Consider the following 23,678-nt stretch of genomic DNA (forward strand, 5'->3'; position numbering starts at 1 on the left):
GGAAAATCACATCTGAAGTATAGGAGCCCTACGTTAAGCAGGGCTGACTTTTCCAGCTTTCGTCAAACTCTCTCCCACACTGTCTCATTGCTGTGTTACATCCATGCACACATCCAAGGGTTCTTAAGTCTATTTTCCAAGGACTCCTGCGCTTGCTCTGTTCCTGCGTACAAGCGATCCTCGAAGAGCGCAAGGAAGTGATATAATCATTTAACCATTACGCACAAACATCTTGGCAGCTATTGGCGAAGTCCCTGCTTTATTCCATAGCTGCGTTCAGTACACTTATCTTAGACCAACGGCACTTAGAAGACCGCCACCCAAGCCATCAGCGGTGTTAGTCCTCTTTATAACTGGCCCCCTGACTACGTGCTGGCATACACTTTCCTGTTAACGCTTGCTGAATGGTTCTGTTTCGGATCATTTCAGATGCGGTTACAGATTGTTGTCGCTGCTAGTAAAATCTTGAAAGAAACCAGTAAATTTAGAGATCAGTATGAAAACTTCTATTTTGCAAGAACTTGGCCCTCTGGTTGAAGAGGAAACTTCTTTTTCTTTCTTACCATTCTCTCCATTCAGCCCAATCTATTACATTCGAGTTTGTATATGTGTATATTAGTGGAATACCATTCGTGAGGTAAATTTGATTTACAAGACTGAATCTACACTTGGCAAGCTATTACATATACAAAAAAGAAGAAAAGTGAGTGTCAGGTGAGGGGAGACTTTACGAATGCTAAAGGCAGGGGAACGCTAACTTTATTCGAAGAGACTCCTTTACTCCGCCATCCTGTTGTCACCGTTGACGTTGTTGTCAGACTTTGGTTTGGATCCTTTGGTGATGAACCGCAGAAGATCGATGTTGGTCACAATGCCAATGACAACCTCCTTCGTCGTGGATGCACCTGTAGCCACTGAAACAATGAGAACATGTCCGCGATAAGACGTTTTTGTTTTTCCTCCTTTTCGCGTTGAGTAAACAGGACTTTCCTCAAAGTTCTGGTTACTCAAGACCGTAATTAACCATTTTTGAAAGAAGCAGCGCCGACAAAGACGCAAAAAGGGTTACGCATTGCTTTCATCATTCGGTAACTTTTGCGCGTTAGAACGAGCAAGAGCGCGTAATACACATCGCGGCATTTAAATTAAATTATGGGGTTTTACGTGCCAAAACCACGATCTGATTATGAGGCACGCCGTAGTGGGGGACTCCGGAATTTTGGACCACCTGGGGTTCTTTAACGTGCACCTAAATCTAAGCACACGGGTGTTTTCGCATTTCGCCCCCATCGAAATGCGGCCGCCGTGGCCGGGATTCGATCCCGCGACCTCGTACTCAGCAGCCCAACACCATAGCCACTGAGCAACCACGGCGGGTACATCACGGCATTCTCTTGTTGAAAACAGTCACGGCTTCGATTGCAGGCCCCGTCAACCGGTCACCCGAAGGCGGCAGTGCGCCAGAAATACTCATGTATTGGGTGCAGGTGAAGAATAACCCGGAGCTGTGTACTACGACGTCTGTCAAAGCGCGATGAGCAGCGCCGGGCCGTCAAACTGCGTTAAACCATTTGAACAGTCAGTAGCCTACCGCCTACGCTATTTCTAAGTAATCGACTAGTAACAGGTACCAAGTCAATGGTCGAGCGAAAGAAGCGAAGTAAAATAATATGATATTCTGTTTTCGGTTAAAATCATTGATAATATATAGGCTAGCTGCGTCTCTACGCGGAAGGGAGCCAATCAACGCGTGATCAGTGTGGCACGTGTTACGTATTGAAATGACAGCTATATGAGTTGGCTTTCGTCATTAACGGCGAACACGCTCAAAGTTCCGAAACGTTATTGGTTCCGGAACGTGACCGACGAAACGTTCCAAAGGGACAACAAATATCAACTACAAACTACTACAACTACTACACTTGATTCGATCGCTAAATTAATAACCCTAGTAGGAAGGTTTAGTGCAAAGGTACACGTTCTGATAGTTACTGTACACCGCACCGACCATTTTCATTTACAGACAAGTGGGCCTTTTGGCGCTATATGAAACACCCACTGCGGTCATCCAGTCGCGATGGCGGCCTGCTGCTGAGCACAAGAAAACGCATTCGATTCGCGACAGCAATGGCCGCATTCCAACGGGAATTTAATGCAAGAACGCAAGGGTACAACGCTTTAGTTGTACGTTAAAGAACCTCAGGTGAAAAACATAATTTGAAGCCCCCAACTATAGGGCACTTCTCATAGCCCGTGTGCTTTTCTTGGACATTAATCCAGCTCAATAATTATTTCGACCTCGAGACAAGCCCGTTCAGCTTCCAATTAAGTTAAGCGACAAAGAAATAGAGCGAGTACCATCAATAAAAAGCCTAGGAGTCTACTTTGGCGATTACATGTCATGGGATGAGCACGTAAACCCCATGATTAGTTGTCTAGAACGATTGGTGTCATACGCTGCCTTTCTTTTGAATGCCCTGCCCCTGTCAATATGGTTCTTTATAACGATCTTTCTATTACCAATAATTAACTGGATTGTCGGTTTGGGGAACAACCACGAACGAAAATATAAACAAGCTTGCAGCGTTGGAAAAGCCTGTGGTTCGATTAATATGTAAGCTTCCATACCTTTTTGACACTGAGGACCACTTTATAAAACATAGTTTCTTTAAGGTCAATTCTACGTAGATTTATCATTTGTGTCGTCAGTACAAATTTGGCATAGTTAACAGTAATAACGCGCTTGCAACACCAGCTGGACTAGAAGTCAACATATCCAAATATACCTCCTTCCTGGGGTTTTACGTGCCAAAACCAGTTCTGATTATGAGGCACGCCGTAGTGGAGGGCTCCGGATTAATTTTGACCACCTTGGGTTCTTTAACGTGCACTACAACGCAAGCACACGGGCGTTTTTTGCATTTCACCTCCATCGAAATGCGGCCGCCGGGGCCGGGATTCGATCCCGCGACCTCGTGCTCAGCAGCGCAACGCCTTAGCTGACTGAGCCACCCCGGCGGGTCATATACAAATATAATACACGCAAACGGGAAGTATGGCAAATAAAAAAAAATGTTGCACAAGTTATGGCAAACACATGGTACAGTTCTTGCTACCCACATTACTAAATGCAATTAGTAGAGATCAGCCTTTTGACATCTCACAATTCTCATTCAAAGAACTACGGGGACTGCTACTGGGAATAACATCTTCACCATAAACTCATTCACGTTTGCGCGAAATTTTTGCTGATTAATTGTTTATTTCATTTTACTATCTATCGAAATATTGTTTATATAAGTTTCTGACGCGTGCCATGCGCGCGCATTCTTTGCCTGTACGTGAGCCATGTACTACACTGTATATTTATCTTTCTTTTTTCCCTGTTGCAACTGCCGTTATGCCGACGTGCGTGTAGGGTAGCCAGATCCTCTTAAGCAGTTTGATCAGCTTTTATTTCTGGTCTCCCGCAACATTGTTGCAAATAAACTCCATTCAAACAATTCAATGCAACGTATGCAGTGGGAAGCCAGTGTCGTACGAAATCAATTCCAGGGCTGCCATTGAAGTGCGCAGCCGGCACTCTGCGCGGTTCCGATATAACTAGAAGCTTTATTGATGGCGTTTAGCATCCCAGTGCAACACACGGATTAGAAGAGACGCAGTAATGGAGGACGCTGAATTAATTTTCTCCGTGCTCGGTGTATACGCTTGAGCGTTTTTGCCCGCTGCCTCCACCGTAATGCGGCCGCCGCAGCCTGCATGAGCCGAACACGCGACCTCGCGCTCAGCTGTTGAACAGCCACCGCCGCGGGTGGCTGTGTGTCTTGCTTGGCTGGCATGATGAAAAGAGCTATCAAAAACCATTACAATTTTTTTAAGCAAACCCCTTCCCCCGCCTTTGCTGTCGCTCAACGAAACAGATTATATCCGAGGATTGAGACGTTATGACTTGCGACGGCGGTATTCCGGTACGACTGAGTTAAAGCAGCAGCTTTCTTTTTTTTTCTGTAATCTCGAATCCTGTTGAGCAACTACTGGTTTACCACTCACAAGAGCTGCTGCGCCGCGCTCGATGAAAAAACACACCAGCAGCGATAAATAGCTTTGAGACGCTACATAGTGATAAGGGTTACGTCATGGTCTCTCATTCGTCACTCACTTGGCCGTGGCAACCACGGAGGAGTTAAACGGCGCTGAGACGACAACCGTGAAGAATCACTTGTTTGCTTGCTTTCTGAAATCGCGCTCAAAAGGAAAATGACGTCGTGGTCATTGCGAGTAACGAAATGAGATAACGTTTACACGCGTTGGAATGCTTCAGCTGGATTTCGAAGCAAATGTGCATTGCCTGAATATCGGTGGAAGACATCGCTTGCAGAGCGATCGCCTTCAAAGGAGTCAAGATATCGTGTGTTTGATTGCACTTGCTTCCTAAAGGTGCTGCACGCGCGTATATTTATTTTCTCCAAACACAACGCAGAACTTGCTGAAGCGAAATGCCCGAGTAACAGATCTTCTATCTGAGGTGTATACAGTTCGTCAAGTTGTCAGTGCTAATGTAATATCCAAGAGGTTCTTGTGGATGTGCAAAAGCAACAGGTAGTTGCAGAACATCATGCGAGTATAGTAATTTCGTTCAGCGGTCTCCACTATAGGCACGACACATACGGAACAAGGGGACTAAATGTTGTCGCATGTCCCTCCATTCGTTTTTATGAGACAAGAAATGAAACACGCATATTCCTGCTGGTGAGGGGATTATGGCAGGTTTTTGAAATAAATGTGTGCGCACTACTTTTCTCAAATTTTTCTCATCATAAATAGCATGAAAGCGTCGGAGCACAAAACCATGGTGTCATGCCTTGCTGAGATCTGGCCAACGTGTAGTGCCATTATTCGCAGTCATGCAGTTGTAATTGCGCGCATTGCATTACAAAAAAATTGCTTCATAACCTCCCGTTATGCCGTTGAATATCAATAGATTTTGCCTGCTAGGCTAACTAGGCGGTCTCGAGCTGCTTGAGTTATTGATGACCGACCTTAGAAAAACTGACTTTTCACGGTTGTATTGAGGTACCCACGACTCCTATAACCCATGGTTGTTCATACTCTGCTTAGACTGTCGTTATCTGCTAAGAATCATTCAATAAATATCTGCTATGAATGTCCAGTACCTGCTAAATATCGTACAAAATTCCCCAAAAGCCCACTGCCCCCTAGAACTGCGTTTTCGCCGCTAAGTGAGCCTAAAGTCTGTTATATCAAACAGCCAGCCAGTCTGCTTTTACAAACACCAAGTGTCTATGCGCGTCGAGGAAGCTGACGTGCCATGGTGACTAAGCTTGCTCGACTTATGTCCGCAGGCGCTAGAGGACACCAAGCGGTCAAGGCGTAAGCGACGTCGTAATGCGCTCTGTAACTCTGGACAAGGGCACCACTTTTTTCGTGTTCTTCATAGCGAAGACGCGCAAAGATGAGGTACCGTTTCACGTCATCGTGTCAAAACACGTACGACACTTCGCAGCGCCTTGTTGGAAGGTCCCTGTAACGTTCGCTTTACGTCCTTCATGTGAACAATCCATGACTCATAAGGAGGCCCAAAGTAGAGTCTGACTTTCTTTAGAATGAGTTTCAACCAAAAGTTAGTTGCTCTTTTGTCATGGGAAATTCCCTTATTATTTGTTACTGCACAAAGTGGTTTGCGCAGAGGTGAGCCAGTGTACAGACCGCTTTGTAGCTATACACAGTTTCAGGATTCTTGGGCATTTCAATTTAAAGTTTCTATAAATTTGTAAATTTTTTTCCAGTCAACTTTCCTAGTTCACTATGGTCAACTTTACAATTTGAGAATACTTAAAGGAAACGTTCAGCAATGGTTTCGATGATATGAGACTATTGTTAACACTTATGATAGTCCAAAAAAGTCAAGTTCATGTGTAGAAATTGGATGCTGCTCTTGAGGCAACTTTTTAGTGAACCTTAACCCCCCACTTTTTGCTTTGAATTCTTCAGTAAAAAAAAAAAAAAGCAATGACACTGTCAAAGGCAACACTAGAATAGAACACATACTAGTATTTGCTCAATCTTTCCTCTAACCATTCTAAAGTTGTGAAAAAGGGCATGCCATATCATGCCTTAAGTCTGCGCTAACGAAGACGTGTGTGCATAGTATAAGCATTAGCTTCACACTGTGCGCAGCACATTCGAATCAGAGCCGCATATGCTGCGAATGGCCAGTTTTTCCGACAATTTGCATCCTGCGGTAACAATGGCGGTTAGCAGACATAAAACAGCAAGAACCAATACAAAAAAAAAAAAAAAACTTCGTTGTCGCCGGCACCGTTGTCATTCCTTACATTCACAGGGTGTCACTTTGCATAAAACAAAGGTAGCAGAGAAGGCCTGTAAAATAGCTTTTTTTCGGAAAAAGACATTCTTCAATGGGTGCCACAAAGTCATCACAAATGATACCAGCCAACGCTAATATAATAATACACACACAAGAAAACTTGTTGACTGCTGCCACAAACACCTTTCTCGTGGTCGTTGCCATATCGGCCAAAGTGGCCGGTGTATCAGCGACCACCTCAGCGAGCATGCCAATTTATTGGAGGGGGTGTATATAGGCAGGCAACCTTAAAGAGCATTGGTCGCGATGTGGCATTGAGGCACTGCTTTCAGCACAGGATGCTATTGTGTGGCTATGACCAGTGTGCACGCGAAATATGCGATGCCTTTTGAATTGACAGGAAAGGTGACGTGCCTGAGTGCGCCATCGGCGTCGCTACACTCCAAGGAAATGGCGTTTCTTTCGTGTGTTCACAGCGCGTATGCGCGCTGGGAACATTTCCTTTCTCTTATCGTTTTCCTTTTTACCTTTTCCAAGTACAGGGTAACCAACCGACCTAATCTCCTTGCCTTTCCCTTATCAATAAAATTGCCTCTCTCATACACAACTTAAACACGGTGCGAAAATATCCGCAGTGATTTAACACATCCACGCGAGAGGTTTCTGCAACAAATTAAGTTATTAGATATCGTTATTTCAGCATTGCCAAGAACGCACTACACTGCCATATTCTGCATTGTGAAAAAAAAAAAAAAAGGCGAACGAAAGGAGACCGTTCAAGATTCCTACGCAGGGACCTTCAAGCTCAGCGTCTTCCACTCTTCGAAGATACAACGAGGACTGAGTCACCTTGCACTTGCTCCGCGACGACCAGGGCGAAATGGCCATGTTCCAGCATCGTGGACAGCATGCCCAGCGTCGTGTCCAGGGTTACCTGGAAGGCGTCCTTGTGTCTTAGCCACTACCTAAGCATATCTCCTAAGATACCAGTAAATAGTACCAATAGGGCCAGTACGCGAAGGCTAAGTACTGAATACTGATGTGACGGCGACCACACATACGCTTAAAAAAATGACGAAAAGAAATCGGAAGACTTTGTCTATAAGATATGCCTACAGCGCAGTATGGTCAACTAGCAGCTATACAGCGTACCCTTCCTCCCCCGCTAACCTCTTCTTACACCGCAATTGTCACTAATATACTGCTCTGTGGTCCCGCTCTAGCGCAAACTCACTGTAGCCCTATATATCGACATAATTTTGAAATGCAAGTCTCAGTACTGGCTATAACGCACTTGCGCATCTTAGTAAGCAAATGGAAAACGACGGTGTTCGCTGCACACATTATATTTGATGCACACATTTAGACTAAACTATGACAAGTGCGGCAACTTGGGCTGGTTGGTAAAGTTGCATGGCGTTTGTAAAACAGCGCTCAAAAACGACGAGGACAAAGTTATCCCAGCGCATGTTACGTCTTCCTTTTCTTTGTCCTAGTGTTTTTGAGCGCTGTTTTGCCATCACCATGCAACTTTACCAACACGCTCAAGTTGCTGCACTTGTCATTTTCATTTCTAATCGTAGTAGAAAACAGCGCAAGCTACGTCTACCTTTTCTTTGTCCTCGTCTTATTTCAGCGCTTTTTTTACCATCGCCACCTAAACTGTGACTTCCAGCAAGAAAAATAAATCAAATTTACTTTGACAAAGTCGGTACAACCTATGTAATCAATCTGACGTTTCTCTAGCTTACCTGCACGCTAGAAGCACAAATTCCGAGCAGCTATTTCGGTTTCCTTACGTTTGTCTTTGCATAATAACGAAGCACGTGAAAAAAGCGTGCGTCATGTCCAATATACCACTGCGACTATACGCTTTAGTCAGACTGGGTGTGAAGTAAAACATTTACGAACGACTAGACAGACCTTGAGGATTTGGGTACTAAGTTGTGCCCGTAACACGTAATTGCCCCTGTAGCTGCATGATAAAACGTACACGCACAATAAGCGATTTTCAAGATGCTAACTTGCCTTTCTGAACTGGTCATAGGCAGCCTTTGCTACAGGGGTCGTGGCGTCGATGCGCCGTGCCAGTATCTTAGACATTAAGTTTCCTAGGGAGACCATTCCGAGCACGGCTCTGAAAAAAAAAAGAAGACTCGATTTGTGAGGTGGCTGCATAAAAGAAGAATAAAGCGTTGCCTGGCACCGTTAAACAAATAGCACGGTAATGTGGCCAGTAGACCACTGGTATTACGTCTGAACGAGCCACATGCAGCGGGGGAACAGCAAATAAAACAATGTATGAGGTAGGCTAACGGCGATCGCATCGAGCAGCAATTAAAGAAATGGCAGGCGAGTGCGGCGAAAGTACTGAACGGAGCACGAATGCAATTGAAAAGCGTGTCCAGATGCCCGGATTTTACAATAGCTGCATGTAGCGCGTCACAGTTCCTGTCCGCTAGATACACCTGATGTCTCCGACAAAAAAAAAGTACAAGTCAATGCCTGACCCGCTTTCCTCGACGACGGGGACCTGGTCAATGCCTTCGGCGCTCATGAGCTCCACGGCATCCTGGCAGCTCACGCTGGGCGTCACTGTCAGCGGTATGCGCAACCGCAGAGAACGCACCGTCTGGTTCCACCACCTGCATGCGAGCAAAGTTAAATTCCTGCAGTTCGGACACATGTGAACATGCACTCGGAGAAAGTGGGTTGACTCAGCTTGCAAGGCTGAGATTTAAATGGTAGCTGCTTGAACGAGTGTCCGGTCGCGGTGGGTCAAGTCCTCTCTGCCCGAGTAGTTATTTGCTCAGCCATGAAAACTCTGTCTCGACGTCTGAATCGAATTGCTGGCGTCGGGTCAAATGTGGGATCAGCTAAAACCCGGGAATATACGAAGACACGCTTGAGGCGTACGCACCTCAACCATGATGTTATAATCTCTTGCTTTTTGAAACTTATCGGTTTGTCGCTCGGCTCTACAACGTGACAATACTGCCACGGGGATGCGAGTAGCCAAAAGGGATAGGAAATTATATTGAGAAAATATATGCAGAGAGAGACGGCTGCAGAACAACAACACGAGCGCTACTCTGGTCGTCGTCTTCACCGCCTTTCTGGCGCATTCTTCCATGCTCGAGAGGATGCGTGCTTCAGTGCACGGGAATAGCGCGTATTAATGTGCAATGGAAAGTCATTACGATGATGGTAATAAATCTTGCGTGGCCTACTCATGCGATATGAACGTCATCTGGATCACCTATCCCACCGAGCAATGTGGCAAAGTCTTAACTAGCCAACCAAAGGCACGAACAGGAAGAGGAGGGAGGGAATACAAGAGGTAAAAGGCAGATGTTAACCAGATTGAAGTGTCCGGTTGGCTACTCTGCACAGGGGGATGGGATAAGGGCAGAAATGACCAGAAAAAAGATTTAAAAAAGAAAAGGAACGAATCAGTTCGCACATTTTAATGTTTTCCAACGAGTCCCGTTGCCTTTAAAAAAAATAGACTAGCGTTTTTAAAGCAGTTCGGGCCGACGTCGGCTGGGACCAGGGACCAATAATTCTGGCTTCCGCAAGGAGACGGTTGTCAGTTTTGTCGAGAGTAACACGAAGAGCTTCGATGTTACGCTAGTGGGCGAATATTTCCACTGATAGGAATGCAGCGATGGATAAAATGAATGCATTAAGTGTATGCTTGCTTGCAGGCGCTAACCATTGAACACGTATGAGCCTGCTATCTCGATGTCGCAACTCTAAGCATCTATACCTTGCGCGCCCTTTTATCTGTCAGCGAAATAGTTGCCCCTCAGCGACACTCGGATCGGACAACCCAGCAGACAGCAAGATAACGAAAACTCCTTCAGCGACACCATCCTCCCTATCATCTCACGCTCTCCCATTTCTTCCAACGAGCCTGACTATTCGCATGTATTCACAAAGCGCAATTATTTCATTACTTCTTTCTGAGCTACTTAGTTCATAGCTTAGGTTCATTGCAATGGCACCGATGTGTGTGGGTTTATAATATATGCATTTACTCCTGTCCTCGTCTTTATTCCACGTCGTTAAAGTTTCCATTATAGCTATTTACAAATCTCGCCGGCATTCCAGCATCCTGATAACGTCATGGTTACGCAAGTATAACAAGTTTAACATGTACATCAAAAGCGACCTTGTTTTCTAGCGACAAACATACCTAAAGGTTTAAATTTTGGCTGCTGGTCTAGTGGCCAAGATCCTGCGGAGTACAGCTTTCGATTCGGGCATGGGTAGGTGGGCAAGTATGGTCAGCTCACCAGTGTTTGGTGCTCATTTCAGAATAGAGCGAGATGAAGCCGCGTTCGGCCATCCAGCCATCCGAGAGGAACTTGGTCATGTAGTTGCGCACTCCGTCGGGCAGGATTACCACGCACTTCTGACCAGCCTTCAGGGACTTGGCCACCACCACGGCCACGCTCATCGCCGACCCGCTGCTGCCACCTGCGGGAAAGCATGCGCAAGCTAGACATAAAGATCCGGACTACATACAGCATTAAAGGAATTGTTGCACAATTCGTTTTTGTCATAGCAGTCCAGCTTTAACGCTACTACGACTATCTGCGGCTGCAATCGCATGGAGCAAGTACTGTGCCTGTTGCACCTGCTAGCCCAATAGCAATATTTGCCGGCAGGCTAGGTGTATGCCATGCGCAGCTGTCCTGCAGTGAAACGCAATACAGATTTTTGACGCCTAGCAGTCTAGTGTTGGTTCAACGTCTTTCCCCGTTAATTACTATGCCGAAAAGCTTGCATGACCACCAAATGGTCCAGCCTTCCTCTTTTCACTGTTAACCTGTGTCAGAACCCCAAAGTAGCACAGGAAGAGGGCCAATGTCAATATACAGGGTGTTTCCGCGAACACTTTCAAAAATTCTTTAAGGTTGCCTGCGGCAGATAGCACAATTCTAGTTCATGAGCTGGTCTACTCGAAGAGGCGGACCTTACTTCCACAAGAAATTGAAATGCATAATCGAATAATTAGGAGAAATTCTTTAAGTTTTTAACTAATTACCTGATGGCCCATATTGCAATTTACAAATTGTAGCCGTGGAGTTCACAAGGCGGATCCACTTGGAACGAATTCTCGGGATGCCACCAGTTTCGAGATATTAATTCCCGAACTTTGCAGAGAAATGCATTGGCGTTCCAGTTAGGTTCTTAAAAAATTTTTAATTATGGGGTTTTACGTGCCAAAACCAGTTCTGATTATGAGGCACGCCGTAGTGGGGGACTCCGGAAATTTGGACCACCTGGGGTTCTTTAACGTGCACCTAAATCTAAGTACACGGGTGTTTTCGCATTCCGCCCCCATCGAAATGCGGCCACCGTGGCCGGGATTCGATCCCGCGACCTCGTGCTCAGCAGCCCAACACCATAGCCACTGAGCAACCACGGCGGGTGTTAGGTTCTTAACAAAACGTCGCTTTTTGCATTCAAGCACAAAATTCACTGGAACGCCAATGCATTTCTCCGCAAAGTTCGGGAATTAATATCTCGAAACGGGTGTCACCCTGAGAATTCTAAGTGGATCCGCCGCGCGAACTCCACGGCTACAATTAGTAAATTGCAATATGGGCCATCAGGTAATTAGTTAAAAACTTAATTAGTAATTTTTTGTTAATTAGTCGATTCTGCATTTCATTTTTTGTGCAAGTAATGTCCGCCTCTTCGAGTAGACCAGCTCATTAACTAGAATTGGGCTATCCGCCACAGGCAACCTTAAATAAATTTTGAAAGTGTTCGCTGAAACATGAAAAAAAAAACGGCAAAGTTACTTTAACGTGCCGGCTGGAAACCGGTATATATATATATATATATATATATATATATATATATATATATATATACGGGAATCGGAAAATTATTGTAATTTATTCCTCATAACACCTCAAGCTGATGCAGAGACAAACAGAAATGATTGCTTGACAGAGGTCCCTGACCGCGACAGTAGCATTGCGTTTGCGACATTTTGAGCTTACCTTCAAATTCAAAACAGAGCCAGGACAACTTAAAAAAAAAAGAAAAAAAGGGTAACCGATTTTCTTCAGTTGTAATGGTACTGCGATGGCATTGTAATGGCTCCGCACATTCGACAACATCATTTTCACCAATATACGCGAATTTTGAATATGTCGTGATTACACAGTCAAATTCAACAGCCTGATATATGTAAGAGGTTTTATTCGTTTTTGATAATGATAAGAGACTCTGACTGCCACGCTATGTCGACTATCTCAGGATAGAGATTCGATAGTCCCGTTATTTTATAATGCAACTATTTCATGTGTCGTAAGCCAGGCAATCGTTGGGCGCGACTGATTTTAATACTTTACCCTAACCCATCCCCTCCCGCTAGATTAAAGCAGATTTTGCGTTTCCAAATATATTTAGGTGGTCCCAAAAATGGGAAATGATGCAAGCAGCGGAAGCTGACATTTGTCATGGTGGGAACTATAGTACATGGCAGAGTGCATGACATACGAGAACTCCTATAATACACGTGTTAAATTGTCGCAAAATGTTTCTAACAAGAGTACGATGCTTTGGAACAGACATTATACATTATAATGTGCCACCATACAGAAAGGACAGCAAGGCTTTCTAGAAAGTGCATTTGCAAACCTTCAGCGCAGAAGCAATGAAAGTTGAGCTAGTCGATATGAATTCCCTGTGGCTCAACAGCGCGAGGAAACTCGTACACGGGGAAAAAAGGACGAGACAAATGTCTTGCCTGTAGTTTTATTTTTATTATTTTCGTTTCTGGCGTTCTTGTGTGATAATGATGTCAATAACTTTAGTAGAGAGTGAGCGCATTGTCCTGTCCTTTTCCCCCGTGTACGTGTTTCCTTGCGCTGTTCAGCCACTTTACCGGAAGACCTCGCATAACCAAGGGGATGTAGAAATCGAGAGAGCTGTGCAAGCTCGCCGCCTGCACGCATTTCGCACTTATATTATTTTACTTGTCTACACAAATATGGCGCGTTCACTATTGTAGAGCAGCGCGCCTAGGTATACACATCAGACCGATGGGTTCAAGTTTACGCGAAATCCCGAAAGCACGCCCCCGCAGGCAAGCTTCTTTTTATGCCTCTTTTGGCTAAGCCAAGCTAGTGGACCGCCTCCTTGAAGCATTCGAACGCCTCTAGTGTATACGCTCTCAAAGCGCCTTACTTCGAAACAACGAATCTGTAAAAATAGTGTTACAATGTTCTAGGTCATAAAATTTAATTTAATTAAAAACACTATAAAAACCCAAGGCAAATTATTTTTATCGCTATGGGAAGCCGACTTCATTTAATTTAATCAATCAGCGTTCATTTGCCTCCGTCTAATTGCGTTTCTGCTTTTCGCTGTATCCTATTATTGAAGTTTGGCGAGCTTTCTGTGTAAAGTATACGTTTTACTTCAGGCGTTGTGCAGCGCCATATGTGCAGCCGTGGAGAAAGCGCACTCACCGCACAGGAGACCCTCATGTCGGATCAGCTTTCGGGCCATGAGGAAGGAATCCTTGTCGTTGCACTTGTACCACTTGTCAATTAGCTGTAATAAGTAAAAGGGGGATGGGCTCGCAAGCTGGCAAATCCTGTGAAGAAAGTATGCGAGTGGTGGAAAAGTGGCCCTAACGATTGGATCGTTCAAAGGCGATCGCAACTGTAGGTCGCGTCTGCAGTCGTTGGCCCCTAAGAACGCTGGAAGCAAGGAACATATAAGCTCTTCCTTTGAGTACGCGAGGTGGAAAGTGGCCCTAACGATTGGATCGTTCAAAGGCGATCGCAACTGTAGGTCGCGTCTGCAGTCGTTGGCCCCTAAGAACGCTGGAAGCAAGGAACATATAAGCTCTTCCTTTGTAGGTGGACAGTGGGAGTCCTTTGCGATGATGCACTACTTCGGAGGCGCTTTTTAAGATATATCTCTGTGTACTTGTGTATTTTTTTTTTTTTGGGGGGGGGGGGGGGGATTTTCTGCATGTAAGCGGATGCCTTTCCCTCCTGTGCGAGGCGATGAACCGGTGCTGCCGTTCTCAAATTCTACTCCACCTCTTGACACCCTCTATAATCGCTGTTACAGGTCTTACATCAACATCGCGAAAGAGGAAAACAAACAAAACCTTACGCTCCTGTCGAGGACTGTTGGCACGAAGTCGTAGCCGATGCCTTCGACCTCGTACATCGTCACCGAAGGATCGTTGGGTTCAGCATCGACGGCCAACTCCGAGCCGTGCGGATCGACGCCCACAATCTGCAACGTGTCAAAATGTTTGAAGGAGGATATTTTGAATTCAAAGTATCGATATTCTCATATTTGCTGTGAATGCGTCCGAGTGAGTTAGTTTACTTAAAGAGTCGCTGTTTCGTCCAAAAGGCGACGATTTGAAAGCAATACAGGCATGTATTACACTATTAACACGAAGTAAGGCACTATGATGGGCAGTACAAATGTGGTAAAGGTCGAAACCTCAGAAGCGACGTGGTTAGAGCGTTGCGCTGCTGAGCACGAGGTCGCGGGATCGAATCCCGGCCGCGGCGGCCGCATATCGATGGAGGCGAAATGAAAAACGCCCGTGTACTTGCGTTGTAGTGCACGTTAAAGAACGCCAGGTGGTAAAAATTAATCCGGAGCCCTCCACTACGGCGTGCCTCATAACTAGAACTGGTTTTGGCACGTAAACCCCAGAAAGAAGAGACGGACCCATTTATTCGCAAGCTGAAGAATTCGAAGCTACTTCCAGAAGCTTCCGTCCAGTCAGCGCTGCTCTTCCTACTTCGTTCTCTTCTTTTTCCGTCTGGCGGTAAGATTTACAACAGTAAACAATCGCCTACTATCAAACAAGCGAAGACACATATTAACAGAGCTCCCTCGATAAGCGCGAGCAATCGCGATTACAGCACTTGTGATGAAGAGCAGCCCGCAGCGGGAAGCGCGCGTGTTTGTTCCATAGCGAACGTTCCGTTCTGCCGCTCTCTTCACCGCTGTGCCGCGCCTCCAAAGTTCAGCACATCACATGACCTCCAGCAATGGGCGCGCCGGAAGAAAGGGCGCACCAAGCCGCCAGCCCTCGTCCTACCCCCTGGCACCCGCATTAGATTACGTCACCGCCTCCGCACGGCGTGCGGGCCGCGCATGCACCGCCGCACCCAGGACACCACGGCGGCGCTGGCGGCATGAACATGACTCGAGTTTACGTATAATTGCTATTGAATAAAAGTCAGCTGCTGTTTGATCACTGCGCTTCAGGTAATTTCCAAACGTGACAGCAACGTTGCTACGTAGAGTTATTGCTAAACTTTGTCGGGTTCTTTTTGAAACACAGGTCACCAGATGCGCAGGAGAACCACATATAATCTTGGCTATTCTGAACAGCACATCAAAAATGCGATGAGAGATTTTGCAAGTCCCGTCTAGAGCTATGGTTACCATATAGCAATACCCACGATCTTCAGCTTTCAAGTTTCACGTGGAACGTCGTATGCGACGCAAACAATTAAAATCCCATGAAAATCACAGCGATAATAGAAATATTGTTCAATTCGCTCGAAAATTATCTAGACTTTCAGATAAAGAAAACCTGTTTTATGATGTGTTCTAATGGAATTCCCACTATGTATGCAACTCGAGTTTGAGAGAATAGGGTTATACGCTCCCTAATAAACTTTGTTTCTTTCAGGCGCCGCCAGCAACAGGAAGTGCGTCGGCCAGCCGGCACTGCATTAAATATTTTATGGTTTCATATTAGGAACAGGTTTTACCCATTATAAGTCGGGTCATTGGCTTATAGAGTGTTTCTTTAACATGCAGTAAAAGGCGGCAAAAATTATCACATCTTCCATCAAGTATATGTACGCAATCGATGCATGTCCAATTATGCAAAGAAAAAAAAATAGCAGCTATTGTCTACTGCTAGTCGTGTGTGCACCTTAACGTTGGGCAGGCGCTCCTTGAGCTTTCTCGCGACGCCGGTGGCCGTACCGCCGGTTCCGGCCCCCATGACCACCATGTCCACGTGGCCGCCGCACTGGTCCAGGATCTCCTCGGCCGTCGTGTCGTAGTGCGCCAAGGGGTTGCCGGGGTTCCGGTACTGCACAGACGGGAAAGAAAAATTAGCCGGTCTGGCACTTCGCAACTTTGCTTCGGGCCCTTGGTTAAATTCTGTCGCAGTAAAAGACGTAATAAACAAAAACTAACTAACTAAATAGATAAGTAGATAATATAGATAGATAGATAGATAGATAGATAGATAGATAGATAGATAGATAGATAGATAGATAAATAAACCTTAGGCGAATGATCGTCACAGTGTGGCGATAGCTTCCCGGTAGATCTGCTGAGATATGTTGCTGGGATTCTTATTGGTTAGCTCTACTGGTTAATGCTACAAGCGTGTGGCTGCTCTGACGTACGGGTTTGTCATCCAGTGGCCTCGGCAAATAGTCTTCAACCACGCGAGGAAACAAGAGATTCGCTGCCATATTCATTTTCCCTGCACCGATGGTTACGCCACCAGATATGCGTGGCCAGCGTCTCCTTAAACGTTACCTGTGGTGGAAAGTTTTTTTTTTTTTTTTTTTTTTTTTTGGGGGGGGGGGGGGGGTATGACCTACCGGAGCATGACGCCAACGCCACGATTGCGGCTGGTGTGTCAGGATAATCACCATCGCCATAAAAAAAAAATGTCGCAGTTTCGCCCGAAAGCCGCAGCATCGATTGCGATAGCAAATTAGTGGACAGCTATACAAAGTAAGGATAGTAACTTTATCGGTCGTATGGACTTGTAAACATAGACACACTAACTAAATTTACAAGCATGGTGTCACGCGCGCACAAACGAACATGAACGCAACTCACTCGATGACCGCGGAAACTCGTTGTCAGAACGCTGGAGTGAGTGAGCGCAGCCGCCAGCGAATTGAGCTGCGTTCCGGCGCTTGCATCAACGCGATCTTAGCCGCAAAAACACAGGGAGGGCGGACTCTTCCCCCGCCGCGGATGGCTTTTGAGGTACAGCCCTCCGTGGCTGCTTAGTGGCTATGGTGTTGGGCTGCTAAGCACGAGGTCGCGGGATCAAATCCCGGCCACGGCGACCACATTTCGACGGGGGCGAAATGTGAAAAGACCCGTGTATTTAGATTTAGGTGCACGTTAAAGAACCCCAGGTGGTCCGAATTATTCAGGAGCCCCCACTACGATGCGCTTCATAATCAGATTGTGGTTTTGGCACGCGAAACCTGATAATTGAATTTTTATTTTTCAAGATACAGCCACGCGGGCGGGCCGCTCGCGGCGCAGAACCCCCCCCCCCCCCCCCCCCCCCCCCCGGAGCCTTCCGACACGGCGGGAGCGCGCGGTCCCAGTAAAGCGCGGTCCCCCCACTTCCCTACCCTCCCTCCTCCTGAGCGTTGTGCGCGACTACAAGACTGCACGCTTCCTGCCAGCTTCCCGCCCTTGCGTGCGCGAGCCGCGATTGCCGGCTCACGGTCGCATCCTTTCACTCGCACATACAGCGTACGGCACGCGGCGACGATTTTATCACCCGTAGACTTTACACGGAACCTCACGGCGGCGACGACGACGGCAGAAATGCGCCTGGACTGTTCATGTATCGCAATAAAAAGAAGAAAGCAAGCAAGCCAGACGGTCTCCAAACCTGATCGAGGATGACGGCGCCCGGGATTTCGCGGCAGAGGCTGAAGGCGACTGAGATGTGCGACTCCGGCGAATCGTAGCGCGCAGTGGTGGGCGTGCGCACAATCTCTGCGCCCAGCGCACGGAGCACGTCCACCTTCTCTCGGCTCATCTTCTCCGGCAGCACAATGATGCAGCGGTATCCCCGAATGGCCGCCGCCATCGCCAGACCGATACCTGCACAGTGGTACAGTAGCACAGAAATCAAGAATCTTTAAACACAGCATAAACCACACTACACGCATGGTGTATAAATTGGCAGATGACAATTACAAAAGCAAAAAAGAAACAGTCGCAATGAGAGCGACGCGAGAAAAAAATACGTTTTTGTTTGCTTACCGCATTGATGGTCATGCTCTGTCAGAGGTCTCTAGACATAAATGCCCGGGAATAATACTCACATCTGATCTAAAATAGAATGGCCATGTCGAGTTCATCGAAAAAAGGGCCACGAAAAAGCTCGGTTATCTAAGGAGGAGGCTTGGAAATGCCACGCCGGAAACAAAACTTCTAGCTCGTCAGTGTCGTCACACGCAACGAACTTGAAAGGTCATGGGAGGCGCGACTCGCGCGGCAGTACCTGGGAAGCCAACAGGCGACCTTGAACCAAGCCGAACGAGCCGCTAGAGCCAGTGGGGCTTCACCCGCAAGAACCTCAGTCTGCGATTGCAATAAAATGTTTATTCCTCCTCCTCTAGCTTACAAAAGATTTATTAGACCGTCGTTAGAACACGCAACTGTAGTGTGGGATCCTTTTACTGTGTTCAAGATAAAAAAGCTAGAAAAGGTTCAAAGAAAAGCTATCCGATCTGTCATTAATTGTTATGGCTGGCAACGTCACCCTCACTCCTCTTACAAAAAGCGGAACTTGAAGGGCTACAAAGAAGTACGGAAAGCTAAAATTCTTTTATTTAGTTTTTTTTTATGAAGAAACAAATAGAATTGATAAGGCATTGTATATAAAACCAGCATCTGAATGTGCAGTTCACTTTTGTCATTCTAAGAAAGTTATAGCTTTTATAAATCCCATTGATACGTTAAAAAATTCATTTTTTCCAAAAACAACCCGTGAATGGAATTGTCTACGAGCGGATGCTGTAGAATGTGAAACAGTCGATTTATTTATAAATGCACTCAGGAACCAATCCTGATATTTTTTCATTGTATTGGTTATATAACGATGCATTTCATTGTAGATAATGCAATGCATTTATCTGTGTTCAGTTATTTTTCTATTTTGTCACTATGTATTTGTGATTTTATATGTTGCAACAATTTTGCTCTCAAAAATTATGTATGCCCACTCCTGCTTAAGGCCTGGCACCCAGACTAGCAGTATGAAATAAATAAATAAATAAATAAATAAATAAATAAATAAATAAATAAATAAATAAATAAATAAATAAATAAATAAATAAATAAATAAATAAATAAATAAATAAATAAATAAATAAATAAATAAATAAATCGACAGAAAACACGTTTTAGTGCGTGCGTGTATAGGCCTGTGTAAAGCAAACGCGTTAACATAAACACAACATAAACACATGACGTACATAACGGAGTGTTCACGGCAGGCGGCATGGAGGCGCACATAATGTAGTGGACGCTTTAGGCGCGATTGTAAATGAAACGGCCCCCATGCAGTTAAACACCTGAAAATAATTCAAGAGCCCCCGGCGAAACTGCGACGTTTCGGCAAGGCTTTCTCGCAATAAGTGAAATGAGTGTTGGCTTTAGGAGAAAGGTTTCGCACAAGAAAACGGAATAACCAATTTCTAAAACGAATAACTCGAACGCAACAGCGAAATGGGACGATCATGTTTTTTTGCCTGTGCCTCGATCGTTGCTTCGCGCTGTTAGATTTCAATATGCAAGCATAGCAACGAGCCTGCAGTCTTCGACCACTATGACACGCAATAAACAATGGGTGTGCTGTCGAGCACTGTGGGCGCCGGGAAAAATGTCGCGCTTTTCTACTGATTCGTAAACAAATCGTGTCTGTTAAATAGAGAGAGAGAGATAAAAAAGAACGAAACAAAGCTTCCAAAACTAAGAGAACGCCGATATTCCACAAATTTGACTCTGTACAACACCGTGAATAGTAAGCAAGCACGTTTTTAAAATTTTACCGCATAATCAAAGTATGCGGCACCTTCCATGCACACAGAAAATGTATTTTCTGTAATCAACATTGCAGAAAATTTATTAAATTCTGGGGTATTACGTGCCAGAACCGCGATATGATTATCAGGCACGCTGTAGTGGGGGACTCCGTATTAATTTTGACTACCTGCGGTTCTTTGACGTGCACCTAAATACTTAAGCAGACGAGCATTTTTGCACTACGCCCCCATCAAAGTGCGGCCGCCGTGGCCGGGACCGAAACTGCCACCTCAAAGCTCAGCAGTGCAGTGTCATAGCCACACGGCTACCGTGGCGAGTACGTTAGATAGCCGTAGCGATATTTCGGGCCAACAGTGCGAGTAAAGTGCGCGTCATGGCAGCATACCAATTGTAGAGCGGTATCACAGCGCGCTCAGTGGGACAGAGGCACTCCGTTACCTGTGTTTCCCGAGGTTGGCTCGATGATGACCGAGCCTGGTTTGAGGATGCCATCACGCTCGGCCTCCTCCACCATTCGCAGCCCGATGCGATCCTTGATGCTGCCCCCAGGGTTGAAGAACTCGCATTTAGCCACTGCGCATGGAAGTACATCGGTCGGAACACTTCCAAAAAAATGGCACACCGTTCAGGCTAGCCTGAACTGCGCAGCTGCAAAGCTTTGTCCTAGAAAATTAACCGTTCCGCTCGAGGGCACTTCCATTCTTTAATGGTGCGTGTCTGAAGCTTTCACGCAATGAACGCTGATTGTGCGTAGCGCCAGTAAGATGTGACATAAACGCATCTGGCGCTAACCGTTAAAGAAGGGAGTGCCCACGAAAACGAAGGCGACCGTAACTGAGGGACGACATTCCACTTAGTTACCCGCTTCGTAGGCCGAGGGTCAGCAGACATGTGTATCAACTATCCCAGCGCTTAAAATGAGCATTTCCCTAGATTTCCCACCGAAGAATTCCTTCATGCAGCTCAAGTTTTAGTCGCATCATCAAACTCCCGAATAATTGCATTTAACTGCATGCACCGTGTTTTCCATGCTCTTTATCCATGCGCCCATATGCGTTGTTACGTTATGTTATACTAACTCTCTGAGCCTGAAGATGCAATTTCAAGCTACCAAACGGGCAGGAACTTCCGTGAAGCGCAGTTTTTCTTCCGACGCATTTTATTTAAGTAATATAAATTAATGCACTGAACAAATCAGATCTACTCGATGCAGCTTGAACCTGTCTCAATTCGTCTTACATGGCTTACTGAGGTACTTACATAATTCGCATTCCAAGCCATACTCCTTGTTAATTCTGTTGATGCGAACCATTGGTGTTTCTCCAACATGATGGAGGATGTCTGGGTAGACTTTGGGCTTTGGTGTTCTGCGAAAAAACAAATGGAGCAGTGGTCCAACATGGCGGTCGCAGGGTTGCTAAACAGCGCAGAATTTGTGTGCCTCATTTGCGAAGATGGTTATTTTCGATTCGCAGTAACGGCATTGCTGTGCAGTGTAAAGGAAGCTCACCCTTATAAAAATAAATTCGGACAGACTAAAAATGTCCATAAACGTTTTGTAAACTGCTTCGTCTTCTTACAGCTTGTCCTTTCTGCTATATGTCTATAAACTATCCATACAAAAAATTCGTTAACAAAATGGTTTCCTTGCACTATTTTATACCATAGATATTAAAACTACTTATCCACACTATATGTCTACCGACATTTGTGGACAAAATGTCACGGCATAACTCCACTGGCTGCATGCCTACTGAAATACAGAATAGCGCCTGTTCGCTTTGTCTAAACTGTGCCTTGTGAAGGCAATCTTTTCGTGGCGACTAATTATTTTGATGCGAATAGCTTTCCTGGCATTGTGAAGTCAGTTTTCTTTCCGGATATCTAGCTGTCCCACCAAAAATGTGGGCCGATCCCGAAGGTGTGGCAGTCTAAAATATGGGCAGTTAACATGGGTATGCGCAACTGAGTAGGTGCCGTTATTCAATGAACCTCCTTGGTCTCCAACTTTGGTCACTATGTAGGCGCCGCTGGGCATGCGCAGACTTCACGGCGGCGCAGTCAGAAGGCACAGCGTGTCGAGGGCGAAGTGCGAGAGAGGAACCCGGTGCACTACATGCAGAGGGTTCTATCCAAGTACGCGTCATACAAGTACGCATCATACATGACGTGTACTTGGATCGTCATCGTAGATAAGTTCTGCCCGAATTATTTCTTTCAATATTTTTTGCAACATGTGCATTAGGGAAAGGTGAGATCGAAAGTATATTACAGCTCTGTAGACAAAATATGTCACACAATCCCGACTATACTCCTATATAAAAAAAGGGGCACATCGTACACGGATGAGGTCAACAGTATTCTGTTCGCAGTGGTTTTGAGCCACTCGTAATATTTCGCAAGGCGCTTAACTAGTTAATTAGTTTAAATTATTCACAATTCTGGTTATTCATGATAGAGCATGCGAAAGCTATTAGAGCGCGTTTAGGAAACACCCGACGCAGCAATTTCCCTGAGCTCATCTTTCACACGGTTCCTTTTTCCTGGCTACTATCAAATGAAGTAACAAAGTTGTGTACATTTTTTTGCGGCAGTGTCATGGTTCGACATTGTCGCATATAACGCATTTCCGATTATTTCATAAGTGCGCTTCTCTAAACCCCAAACTTGACGGAAACAAAGCGACGCACACAGTGCGGAGCACGTCGTACCCTATGTATCGTTCCAAAGTCCTCCAAGGATCAGGTATTTTAAAAAGCGCATTTTTTGAACAAACTCGCCGGAACTAGACCCTTTCACAGCTTCTTCAAGTCATGTCTCATTGCGCTTAAGACAATCCGAACGTGTGACAGTAAAGACTCACCAGCGTTGAGACAGTTAAACAAAGACGGTTTACTCCGTGTTCTTAGAAAACGGACGATCCAAACGCACAGCCAAACAAATTCAGAAAGTTTCAAAGAAATTTGCTCAGTCAGAGTGTGAAAGCGCTAGAATAGTGCCCACCTGGTGATATGTTGGTGTGGAGATTCTGCGACTGACTTTCCCAGCTGCCAGGTGCAGACGCTGTTCTTGTCCGGGAGCACGATGTTCTCGGTTTCATGAGTGCAGTATTTGGTCCACGAAACTTGCGGCGAGCACTCACCTACGCAGTAATAATAAAATCATCACTCGTCCTGTCTGCAGAGTACATAGGTGCAACGTAGCGCTATGAACTAGTCACCAGGAATTGGATGAGACGGCGTTTATTCTAGCTTACATTCAACATCAAATTCTTTGCTCTGAGAGGCTTGAATGAGGCCCACACATACATTGCCCCTGCCGTCGCACATAGAGCCCCTCACAAGGTTTACGCGCTGCAATCAAGCGTGGTACAGTAGATAACCAGGTGATAATCGCGTCTGCAAGATATTACACATATGTATGCCGCCACAACAACTGAAAATTCAAACGAAAGTGCGCGTCTTTGTCAGATGGTGCT

General features: G+C 45.7%; 1 protein-coding gene across 3 annotated transcripts in view; it reads right to left on the bottom strand.

Annotated features, from left to right (window-relative positions):
* Positions 1–739: 739 nt before the first annotated feature.
* The window catches only part of LOC119456476 (cystathionine beta-synthase), a 64,119-nt gene continuing 41,180 nt past the window's right edge, over positions 740–23,678 (bottom strand). For 2 of the 3 annotated variants that reach the window (XM_037718287.2, XM_037718286.2), the window contains exons 2-14: positions 23,204–23,342; positions 21,461–21,567; positions 20,639–20,773; positions 18,036–18,250; positions 16,308–16,469; positions 14,507–14,632; positions 13,849–13,933; positions 10,651–10,834; positions 8,863–8,997; positions 8,381–8,489; positions 7,202–7,286; positions 4,163–4,237; positions 740–914 (exon numbers count right to left, since the gene is read on the bottom strand). In XM_037718287.2, coding sequence (XP_037574215.1) covers positions 778–914; positions 4,163–4,237; positions 7,202–7,286; positions 8,381–8,489; positions 8,863–8,997; positions 10,651–10,834; positions 13,849–13,933; positions 14,507–14,632; positions 16,308–16,469; positions 18,036–18,250; positions 20,639–20,773; positions 21,461–21,567; positions 23,204–23,342 — 1,694 coding nt within the window. In that variant the 3' untranslated portion in view covers positions 740–777. The remainder of the gene's footprint in view (positions 915–4,162; positions 4,238–7,201; positions 7,287–8,380; positions 8,490–8,862; positions 8,998–10,650; positions 10,835–13,848; positions 13,934–14,506; positions 14,633–16,307; positions 16,470–18,035; positions 18,251–20,638; positions 20,774–21,460; positions 21,568–23,203; positions 23,343–23,678) is intronic. The other variant, XM_037718288.2, reaches the window with a different exon arrangement.

Source organism: Dermacentor silvarum, chromosome 6 (genome assembly GCF_013339745.2).
Source record: "Dermacentor silvarum isolate Dsil-2018 chromosome 6, BIME_Dsil_1.4, whole genome shotgun sequence".
In the NCBI taxonomy this organism is placed as follows: domain Eukaryota; kingdom Metazoa; phylum Arthropoda; class Arachnida; order Ixodida; family Ixodidae; genus Dermacentor; species Dermacentor silvarum.